Here is a 12,664-nt window from a genome sequence, read left to right as displayed (position 1 = left end):
TAGTAGGAGATAAAGAAAATACAGTGAATGGCTTAATTCATTAACTCAAGACTTAAAACAAAACTAAATGAACACCAAATAAAGTTGCAGCTGAAGATACTTCCTACAAAACAGAGCATCTTTTGTTTATATCACAAAAAGGGATAATCGTAAACTACCTAACTATCCCCAATTTTACAGTCATGTGTTGTATATACAGTCCCAAAATATCAGTAAAGATTCCTAAATTTACTCATGAATCTCAAATTCTTATTCAAATAAACAGCTATTCTCTAATCCCACAAACAACTGCCAGAAATCAGTATGTACAATTTTCTGAAATTCGGCCTCTGATTCAGTGGTGAATTGGTTTATGTCATTCTCCCTCCCGTATTAAAATTTTGTACTTCTCGATTCAAAACTAAATTATTTGAAAATAAATTTTAAAAATGCTAAAATACCAAGGAATTTAAGAATTCGATTATTACTGTATTTATTATGACAGAAAAAAGAAGAGTAACATACCCACTCCATAAATTTCCTGTAAAAAATAGAATAGATACAAAAGGAATCTTATTTCTAATATGATAGTTTAATTTCATGTATTCCAACTCTCAAATCTAATAAACATGCATTGCCTAATATTCACAGTGGAAGAGCTCTAGCTAGGCTGCAAGAAATATGCAGTGAATGTATGCTCTTTCCCAGAAAAAAGCTCTGAAACTTTTTACCAAATCTCTCTATTTTATCCACTCTAATCTTCAGAAATTTAAAAGTTACTCCTAACAACCACAACAAAAAGCCAAAAGACTCCTAATTGGTCATTCCAACTTTAAATGTAGCTATACAGATGTTCCCCTAGTATCACCCAAAACAGAGTACTTAAAGGTAACTGTTATTATGGTTATTAGTGAATAAAACATCCTCCTTTTTTTAATTCTAAACCAACGCTATGCAAGGAACTGAAATCAACTCCTCATTCGGTTTCATGAAACAATTTACACAAATTTTGCTTATAGATTGTTCAAACTGGAAATTATCTGTTCCTTATGATCCTATGGATCACAAGCCTGACATTACAAATATATACTATATGGTGCCCTCCCAAAGCCCCATGTGTATTAATTTCCCGATGGGGGATTTCCTGACACAAGTACCCTCAAGGTTGCTGAATAGTTTAGACTCCATGGGAGCATGAAACATCCACCTGTTTTCCATTACTGTATTTTGTTTCCTGCAAGGATGCACTCCTATTATCTTTTAGCTTTGTTATTCATTTTAAAATGAAACACTGAGTAGAAGAAAATTATAAACTTGCATGCCCTCCAGTTTGAACTCAAATTTCAATTGAAATCAGACACAAATAAGAACTCTTGTGGAGAAATGAGACAGTTCGTTGAGACCTTTCACTATGTTCTCATATCTTTTATTGTTAAAGTCAATGCCTACTTAGTTTTAGGCTTGACACCTCCTAAATTGTAGCAGAACTTTCGATTTCAAATGCTTCAGCATCAGTTCTTAAGATACTTAGGCTGTCCAATGAAGATAATGAATTTGATGATAATTCGGAAGCACCGGCCCTTTTTACAAATTTATTTCTAATTCCTTCTAGGACTCCTACAACCTCGGTCATAGTTGGTCGTTGCTCTGGTGATTCTCTTGTGCATTCCAAACCTAGTAGCAAAACTTGAGATATAGAATCAGTCTTTTCATCACTGATTGTATCTTCCATCAGGCTGAAGTCCACCACTTCCATCATTCTATGAGGGCAAGCCATGCTTACCCACTTATGTAGGTTGAGTCCTCCCACAAATATGCTGCTGGTTGGCTTTTTTCTCGTCATCATTTCCAGTAAGATAATGCCAAAGCTATATACATCACCTTTTGTCGAAGCTCTACTTCCATATCCATATTCTGCATCCAATCCAACAAACTATGAAATCCTGATGAAAAAGTAAACATAAATTAGAAGCATTTTATTTTACATATATGCTGCAAAATTTTCATACCTGGGGCAATATAGCCAATTGATCCTCTCAAAGTGGATATGGAAGTCAAAGAATCTGTTGAATCCGCATTGATTAAGCGTGCAATGCCAACATCACATATGTGTGCTGTCATATCACCGTCTAAAAGAACATTGCTGGGCTTTAAATCACAATGAACCACTTGGACAAAACAATGATGGTGGAGATATGCCATGCCCTGAGCTATGTCAATGGATATGTTCAGTATTTGACTGAATCTTAATCTACACATTTGAGCCTTATCTCCATTAGGATACAGATGGTTTTCCAAGCTTCCATTGTGTATCAATTGGAGAACCAAAGCTTTGAAGTGAAGCATTGAACAATAATTTATTATTCTAACAAGATTTCGGTGGCGAACACTTCCAAACACTCTGCATTCTGTGATAAAATCCTTGGAAGCTTCCTTATTCAGCAAGTTGAGGACTTTGACAGCAACTGTTGTGCCATCATCCAAAATGCCTCTATAGACTGATCCGAATCTACCAGCTCCTATTTTGTTTCTATCACTGAATCCATCAGTTGCTTTTACAAGAGCTTCATATGGAATCATTTGTTGCCCCTTCTGAAAGCTAAAAGCTCTTTGGATACTTGATATTCTGCTATACAAGTAGTTACTTCTAGAGAACTCCATGAATAAACAGCACAGTACGAAAGATGCAATAGCAGTAATAAATACTATCATAACCACGAGAAGCAAATGAATCTGCTGCTTCTGAGAAGAGGAAGTTGAACATGGATGCAAATATGATTGTACTCCGCAGAGGCCAGGGTTTCCCATAAGTGACTTGAAAGTTAAATTTGAAGAACCCCAATCTATAGGAACTTCTCCTCTCAAGTTGTTGAATGAGAAATTCACAGTATGAAGCATGGGAAGTTTTCCCAAGGACTTTGGTATTGCACCTGATAAGTTATTTGAAGAGAAATCTAGCTTCTCCAAATTTTTCATTTTACTCAATGACTCTGGAATTGGACCTTGCAATGAATTATGACAAAGATCCAGTCTTGACAGTCCTGTGCAACTTCCAAGTGCCTCTGGGATGTGACCAGTTAACTGATTAAAAGAGATATCCATTGTCTGCACCATGCCCATTTTACCAAGCTCTGGAGGAAGGGAGCCTTCAAGAGAATTGTGTGACAGGTTGAAATAGAACTGAAGATTTGAAAGGCCTCCAAGCTCTCTAGGTATGCTTCCACTGAGTCGGTTCCATGAAAGGTCAAGCAGTTCCATGCGCCAACACTTACCTAGAGTAAACGGTATATTTCCTGATAACTGATTTTCAGAAAGAAGCAGCCTTCTCATGTAGACCAGGTCACCAAGAGAATGCGGTATTGTTCCAGACAGCATGTTTTGGCGAAGTGATAAACTTCCTAGATTTCTTAACTGAGAAATCTCACTTGGTATGGGCCCTTGCAACTTGTTGTTACGAAGGCGCAATCTTTCCAACCTATGGAGCATTTTTATTTCTGATGGAATGCTGCCAGTCAACAGATTGTCAGCCAAAGCAAGATATGTCAAACTTGTAAGGTTTCCAATTTGTGAAGGTATGCTTCCTCCGAGGCTAATATTTGATAAATCTAGTAAAGTGAGTTTTTTAGAAAGTCGGGCTATGGAGATAGGCAAAACCCCACCCAGGGGATTGTTGGATACATCAATTTTCTGCAGATGGGTACAATTGGTTAAAGCAGACAGAAAGGGCAAGGTGGGTGTGCTGAAAAGTTGGTTCTCATGCAGATAAAGACTTTCAAGGAGGGATAACTTACCAAGATCTATTGGCACAGTTCCGCTTAATTTGTTCTCATTGAGAAAGAGGAGTCTGAGTTGGGAACAGTTGGTGAGGGAAACTGGTATATCGCCTACCAGGCTATTACCCCATAGATGTAATTCCTGCAAATTACTGAGTTTGGCACCAAACTCTGAAGGTAGAGGACCATTGAGTTGGTTCTCTTTTAAAACCAGTTGTTTGAGGAAAGTGCAATTGGAGAGTGAGGCAGGAATTGGCCCATAAAGATTGTTTTCCCCTAAATCCAAACTAATCAACTTTGGAAGGTTCCCCAACTTCAAAGGTATACTTCCCGTGAAATTGTTTAACCCAAGGTCCAGTATTTCAATTTTTGTGAGCATGCCTAGCTCTGCTGGAATGTGTCCACTCAAGTGGTTATGTGACAAAGATAAGACTGTTAGGTTGAAGCAGCCAGTTATAAATTTGGGAATCGGACCTTCCAATTCATTTCCATGTAACACAAGTTTCCTTAACCCAATAAGACTTCCCAACTGTGGGGGAATGTAACCATGGAAATGATTATTTGATATGTCAAGCACTTCAAGGAAAGAAATATTTGCAAGGAGAGGGGAAACAGGAGCCTGTATATCCATACCTGAGATGTTGAGAGCAACCACCCTTTGGCTGTCTAAACTGCACTGGATTCCTGTCCAATTACAGAGGCTGTAATTGGGATCCCAGTTGTGTAATGAATTATAAGGATCATAGACAATGGAATCCTTAAATGAAAGCAAAGCCCGCTGATCAGTAAGATTGCTGGAAGTAGAATAAGAATACGAATGTATAACTGCTGCGCATAATAGGATTATCAGTAATAGCACTTCTATATGCATGACAAATGCAGCCATAGGTTTCGGTGTTTCCTTCTCCAACAAGCGACTTGGTAATGTCAACAAGAAGGTCTCATATAGGATGGAGGATGGTTAATAGCTATTTAAGCTTGTCTGAGGGCCAAAATATCCACTTCAAATACTATTAATACAAAAAAGATTATTAAATAAAAAGTTTGTAAGTCGGTCTAAAGGAAAGCCTAATTCAGTACTGTCATATTAGCTCTTCACAAATGATAATTATGTGTTGAGAACTTGAGAGAGACGTGGTCTCATAAGTCACCCGTTTCTTATTTAAAACTGTTTTGTAACGCCATTGCTTCCTATGTAGCAAACTTTTACCGTTACTGACATTCACTGCAAGATCTGACTGTGTGTATTTCGTTTCACTAGGAAGGTTGTCTTCAACTAGCCAATTTAAAGCTTATGTAGTATTATGTTTTTTCTGTAATTAATTGGTATACTTTTGCATAATCATATTATTTATATTTAAGACCGTCTTAAAACAGGGGCAGGAGAGGAGGTGATTGGAAGATCTGAAAACAAAGACAACAGTGAGAGAGAAAATTAAATTAAGAAATGAAAAATCAAAACAACCAAATCTCCTCTAAAAGCCCAAAAAACGCTCAGTGATTGTTAAGTTACCCAGAGTCACTGAGCAAGGAAGGTGATTCGAACTTTCGTCGTCCTACTTTATCTTGACTTGTGGGGCAAGCCACCAACTTTATCTGATCAATCCCACTATGAGGTACATCTTGACCTGTGGGGCAAGCCACTTGCTTTGCTATTCGTACCGTAAAGTCAATGGTGGACTTTGCCATTCTTACCGTAAAGTCAATTTTGTATTTGACTTGTACAGAGTGTTAGTTCGAAACCTTTGACTAAAGGAAAAGGATCCAAATTCCAATATGTCGGTTTAAATTTGATGGTTGATTTTATTTATGGAAAATTTTGTTTATGGTTATTTATTGGAAATTGTCTTTTAAATATTACATATAAATTATTTCATAAAAATATTGATAATTTGTTTAAATTATTATTTTTAAAATGATACATTTTTTTAAAAGTTTAATTATTTTTTATGGTTAAAATATTTAAATATAGTCATAGGTCCTATCAATAGATAATTAAATTCTAATAATACTTATGGCGTTGCACAATAATGTCTTTTCTTTACTTTACTTTCATCCATTATTTATAAAGCACTAGTAGTCAAAATGTTTGTAACTAGTAAATAGACAAACACTATCTATTTTTCACTAGTCACAACAAAGAAAGAACCATTCGTATTGTGACACATAAGACAATTGATAATACAAGGCATGACACATATGTTTCAATCTATCATTTTCTTGGCATGTTTTTGAACAACATGATGAAGATGTAGTTGGTGTGGCTATATTGTTCAAACCTAGAACCGCAAACAATAGATCTAAGCAAGTAACTCACCTATGAAGGTGTACTAAAATTTTCAAAGAACGTGACTTATAATTTAAGCACTTCAGTTGTGTCAAGTTATGTTATGTAGCTATGATCCTCTAAGTTCTTAAAAATTTGAGGTTAGTAATAATAAATAATTGCAATATTGCCTATTTATGGGCATTATGGAGTGAATTCCACTTCTAAATCAAGGGGGAAAAAATGGTAACAATCTCCTTGTGGGCGGGTCAAACTAAATTTTAATGGAGTGTCAAGAGGTAGTTCTCAAACTAGAGTTGGATGTATCATAAGAAATTTAGTAGGTAACCTAGTTGTTCACAAATCTATGAAAATTAAAGGAGGAATGAACAATGCAATTAAAGCTCAAGCATTGGTTCTAGGTCTTCAAACCCATCATCACTTTGATTTAAGAAATGTAGAAATTGAAAGCAATTTGTTGAATATTATAGACTCAATTCATAAATGGAATGTTGAGAGATGAAAAATCAATAACATTTTGTTGCATATTGGTTCCCTATTACATCTATAAACTTCTTCATGCTTCATCATACATATAGAGAAGCTAATACTACTATAGGTACATTAACTAATAATGGTTGATAGGAGCGAAGGAAAGAAAGAGTATTTTTTTTAGGAATGAAAATGTTTATATTCTCACTAATAACATAAACTATAATATTGTCATCACCCTCTATATGTCTCAATCATTAGAGACTTAAGAATAGGGTGAAATAATTTCAACATAGATTGGATCATGGTCTACGATGGATTATGATACTAGCATGAGAGGTTGTGATGCCCCTCTTGTCAAAATGAGGAAAATTGGAGAGCAAGAATAAATCTAGAAGCTAAATATTTTTTTCACATTCTACCTTTCATCATTTATTGTAGCAATATAGATACATATGTTATCCAATTACTAGTGAAGGTCACTGGATGACATTTATGGATGTAATTTTATAGTTGCAACTCAAGAAGTTGTTTATTCCCACAATAGTTTGTTAAAATTTCATTCAATGGATTTTGGATGAGGAACTTATTATTGCAAAGAATAGATGCTAGATGAATTTTGACATTTGATCCATGTTTGTGGCATATAGATGCAAATTACAAAAGACATTAGGAAAACAATAAATTAAAGGGTTTGCAAGGTTGATGACACCTAAATCTTAGCATTCTCCAACTTGACATCATACATTGTAAATTACCACATAGAGATACATAATATAAATTAAGTGCAGTGATCTCAAGGAACACAAATAAACCACTGAGAGGGGGCGGGAATCAATGGAAGTTAAAAACTAGATTCTTAAACAATAAAAACATGGGTAAGTGCACCAAGATGGTGTGCAAAAAGGGGGGTATAAGTGGACACCTTTTTTCTAAAATCAACTAAACTTGAACTTGAAGGAGCAATTTGAGACTCGTCCACTCAAAATATGAAGATACTCAAAGAACAAAGATTGTAGTACTTTGAATCTAGTTTCCTAACTACTAGTTTTTTAAAAAATTGGATAAGATTATGGGGGTCAAATCCTTTGCGCACAAAAAATTGTTCTTGATTTTTTATGAAAAACATAACACAGTGTCTGGCATGTGCATCAAAAAATTCATAGATTTAATATTGTGACAAATCCTTTGGTACAAAGATAGCTAAGAGTGTGCACTAGAAGTTGAGTATATTTTTGTAATTTTTTGTTGAGTATGATATTTAGAAACGGGCACATCCTGAAAATTAGATACCTATTCGTGCGCGAAGCAAAACTGGCTTCAAAATAATCGAAAATGCAATTTTTTTTAAAAGTGTAAAGAATCAAGTGCACTACAATAATATATAATTTATTTTAAATTTGGATAAGTATATCAAAAGTTATTAAAAAATGGTACACATACGTCTCTGAGAACTATGGAGAGACTACTAAAAAAAATTAACTTTAATTTCTTAATGTTGTCCAAATTTAAAAAATATATATATGGTTAGAAAGCTCAGAAGATGTGTGAAATTGTGGTGGTAATTTTACAAATACCCAGTTGATGAGGTGTAAACCTGATGACAACGAAGTTGAGAAACCAATTTGATAAAACAAAACATGTTAAAAAGGAGGGAAATGGAGGGAAATCAAACTCCCAAGCCTCAACCTTGTCATCCAAGGCTATTAACAAGCCTAAATGTGCTAAAACGTGAACGGGTTTTTTAAAATAAAAGCACGAATGGGTTTCTTAAAATAAAAGCATGAATGAGTTTTTAAATATAAAAGCCCATTGGCATTTTTTAGACCAAAAACTCGTACGTGTTATGTTGACATAAAAATATTCCAATATATAAAAATAGATTTATGTATATATATATATATATAAATCTATATATATATAAATATAATATGTCTATGTCTATATGTATATAATATGTGTATGTAAAATACATGCATATATATTGCCTTTAAATATCTTAGAAAATTATATTCCCACCTCTAAATCTCTCTCTCTCCCTTAAGACCCCACATGACCCCTAACGACACCATATAAGGTCCCTTAGCACACCATATGACCTCTTAGGACCATATGATGTCCTAAGGGGTCATATGATGTTCTAACACATGTGTGGCCCCATTAAGACCCCACATGACCCCCAACGACACCATATGACCCCTTAGGACCATATGATTTCGTAAGGGTTCATAGGACTCCACATGACCCCTAATGATATCATATGGCTCCTTAGCACATCGTATGACCTCTTAAAAACATATGATGTCCTAAGGGGCCATATGGTGTCCTAAGGGGTCATATGTTGTTTTAACACATATGTGGCCCCTTATGACCCCACATGACCCCTAATGACACCATATGGCCCCTTAGCACACCATATGACCCCTTAGGAGCATATGATGTCCTAAGGGGTCATATGGTGTCCTAAAGGGTCATATAACGTTGTAACACATGTGTGGCACCATTTGGACCCGACATGACCCTTAATGACACCATATGACCCATTAGCACACCACATCACCCCTTAGGACCATATGATGTCCTTAGCTTGGGTCATATGGCATCCTAAGGGGTCATATGGTGTTGTAACATATGTGTGGCACCATTAGGACCCCACATGACCCCTAACAACACCATATGACCCCTTAGGAGCATATGATGTCCTAAGGGGTCATATGGTGTCCTGTGTTAGGATTCCCAAAGATATTGAGAGGGGGGGGGGGTGAATCAGTATCTTGCTAAAGGATTTTCTTAACTTATTAAATGAATTGCATCTCAAAACAGTATACCGGTAAACCAGAATTAAAGAAGTAAATAAGAACAACAACCACAACATAGAAAGCACACCATAACACAATATTTTTAACGAGGAAACTCGGTGTGGGAAAAACCTCGATGGGATTTGTGACCCACAATATTCGCTTACTGGCCAATAAGTGAATATTACTGTTACAATAAGGGCCTGCACATGCAGGAAGGCCAACCACCTAAAGCTCACTGCTTAAATACAAAAGAGAAGTCTCACTGACTTACAAAAGTGAATTATGAAAATCCAATGTCATGTACTGCTTCAGATCAGCATCTGCTATGCCAGGTTCAGTACTAGTTTAAGCTCATACAACTTCCAAAACCTTATTCCAAACTCTACCTTTATATTCGCATCTTAGTTATGCAATAATCTAACCATATCTGCATCTATCTCTCTTTCAAATGTTCTCTAAGATCTCATACTTATATATGAGCCTTATTACAACTCGCCTTGTCGGCTTACAAAATGTTTTACAATTAAATACAAAATACAATAAATAAAATCTTGTCGGTTAGGATGTCGGTGAACATCTTTACCACTGCCGCTGCCAGTGTCTGTGCCTATGCCGGTGCCATAGGATTGTAAGGTTGCCATCAATGACAATACCTTTAATCACCTACAATTTCTCATTGGAGTGTGCATTTTCCAACATCCTGGGGGGTCATACGGTGTTGTAACAACATCATATGACCCCTTAGGAGCATAAGATGTCCTAAGGCCCATCATATGGTGTCATTAGGGGTTATGCGGGGTCCTAATGGGGCCACACATGTGTTATGACCCCACATGACCCTTAACGGCACCACATGACCCCTTAGGACCATATGATGTCCTAAGCTTGGGTCATATGGAATCTTAAGGGGTCATATTGTGTTGTAACACATATGTGGTACCATTAGGTCCTCACATGACCTCTAATGACACCATATGACCCCTTATCACAACACATGACCCATATGATGTCCTAAGGGGTCGTATGGTGTCTTAATGGGTCATATGATGTTCTAACACATATGTGGCCCCATTGGACCCCACAAGACCCCTAATGAAACCATATGACCCCTTGAGCATATGATGTCCTAAGGGTTCATATGGTGTCTTAAGGGGTCATATGGTCCTATAACACGTGTGGCCCCATTAGCACCCCACATGACCCCTAACTACACCATATGACCCCTTAGCACACCACATGACCCCTTAGGACCATATGATGTCCTAAGAGGTCGTATAGTGTTCTAATGGGTCATATGGTGTTCTAACACATGTGTGGCCCCATTAGGACCCCACAAGACCCCTAATGACAACATATGACCTCTTAGAGCATATGATGTCCTGAGGGTTTGTATGGTGTCCTAAGGGGTCATATGGTGTTGTAACACGTGTGGCCCCATTAGCATTCCACATGACCCCTAACTAAACCATATGACCCCTTAGCACACCACATGACCCCTTAGGACCATATTATGCCCTCCCGAGTCATATGGTGTTGTAACACATGTGTGGCCCCATTAGGACCCCACATGACCCCTAATGACACCATATGACCCCCTAGCACACCACGTGACCTCTTAGGACCATATGATGTACTAAGGGGTCCTATGGTATCCTAAGTGGTCATACGATGTTCTAACACATGTGTGGGCCCATTAGGACTCGACATGACCCTTAATCACTAACTCATTTGGGTGCATTTTTCGCTGAACTATGGGATTTCTTTCGTTTTGTCAGATCTTACAAGGCAAATTGTGTCAAATTTGTTTTTTTTAAATATTGCCCGACATTCATCAGAATTCCAATGAAACTAGTTATCATTGGAATCTTTCTCGACGTTCGTCAGAATTCCGACAAAAAACAAAAAAGTGAAAAAGTGAAAAAAAAAATTGCGCACGAATAGTGTTTTCCGTACTTGCGACATCGTCTTGCTTGGTTTGTGAAGGTTATAGACCGAATTTTCCATAGCACATTTTTTTGGCCTGTGAAGAAAAATCATGTCAGATAATATCAACGAAGAACAAAATAAGGAGACAATTGCTAGTTTGTGGTCCAGCTTGAAAAGAAAAGGTGATGAGAAATGTTATTGTCCCTACAAAAATTGTAAGGGCTTAAAGACTAGAAGACTTTTAATCACAACAATTGAGAAACATTGTAGGCAGCATGGTCACATTGAAGGGGGCATTATTTTTGTCCATTGGTAAGTTGTTCATTATATGTGTTTATATTGATTGCATTTGTAAAAGTTTATATCAATTTAACAATTTATATACATTAAAAATCACTTATTAATGAGATCATGATCATGGTTTATTTATGTTGATCATTTTTATATAGGTGGGGCACCTTAGGGCACATGATATGGACTACCATGACCCGGAGAATGTGGTTTTCCAAGTGGAGGAACATGGAGGTGTGAATATCGAAGCTGAAGATAATGATCCTATGGAAAAAGATGATCATGCGCTAGAAAACACAGTTGAAGATGATGGTACAAATACATTGATCCATGACATATTTAGTACTCGCACAACTAATCATGATGATCAAGATGGCTTTGTTGTTGTTCATGATTTACCTGTACTTGAGAAGGCATACAAGCCCCTTTACGAAGGCTCCCAAACAAATATTCTTTCTACTATATTGTTGTTGGTGAACTTGAAGGTTATGAATGGTTTATCCAACATAACAATCTCACGTATGTTAAGGTATGTCATATATGTCATCTTTTTTCATCTATTTTTGTTGTTATTTCATCACTAGTAAATAAAAGGTGAAATATGTACCACTAATATTCTTGTAATGGTGGGAAAATGGTGAGTGATAGATCAAGAGGAAAACTACCCTTTCCCTCAAAGAGAGATGAGATTTTCAAGTCTGGGTAAGTGCACAAAGATGGTGGTAAAAAAGGGGCGTATAAGTGGACACTTTTTTTTTTTTTTTCTGAAATCAAGCAAACCTAAACTTGGAGGCAAAATTTGAAAGTCATCCACTCAAGATATGGAGATAATAAAAGAACAAATATTGTATTACTCTGAATCTAGTTTCCAAATTACTAAACTTTTTCAAAATTGGATAAGATTAAGGGGTCAAATCCTTCGCGCACGAAAAATAGACCTTGATGTTTTTTCTGAAAAGCATAACATAGTGTCTAACGTGCGCATCAAAAGAGTCATAGTTAGATTTAGTATTTTGACAAATCCTTTGGCAAAAAGATAGTTAAGAGTGAGAACTAGAAGATGTGTATTTTTTTATAATTTTTTGTTGAGTATTTTTTTTTAATGATTTTTCCAATCGAGCACATCCTGAAAATCA

General features: G+C 36.3%; 1 protein-coding gene across 1 annotated transcript; it reads right to left on the bottom strand.

Moving 5' to 3' along the window:
• Positions 1 to 938: 938 nt before the first annotated feature.
• On the bottom strand, positions 939 to 4,757 carry LOC131032591 (putative leucine-rich repeat receptor-like serine/threonine-protein kinase At2g24130). The gene is made up of 2 exons (XM_057963609.2): positions 1,989 to 4,757; positions 939 to 1,893 (listed from the first exon to the last, which is right to left on the bottom strand). Exons 1-2 carry the CDS (start codon positions 4,636 to 4,638, stop codon positions 1,451 to 1,453), a joined length of 3,093 nt encoding a protein of 1,030 aa, XP_057819592.2. The 5' UTR covers positions 4,639 to 4,757; the 3' UTR covers positions 939 to 1,450.
• Positions 4,758 to 12,664: the final 7,907 nt, after the last annotated feature.

Source organism: Cryptomeria japonica, chromosome 2 (assembly GCF_030272615.1).
Source record: "Cryptomeria japonica chromosome 2, Sugi_1.0, whole genome shotgun sequence".
Taxonomy (NCBI): Eukaryota; Viridiplantae; Streptophyta; class Pinopsida; order Cupressales; family Cupressaceae; genus Cryptomeria; species Cryptomeria japonica.
Note: the sequence above shows the minus strand (reverse complement) of the source record. Positions and strands in the feature narration are given on the sequence as shown.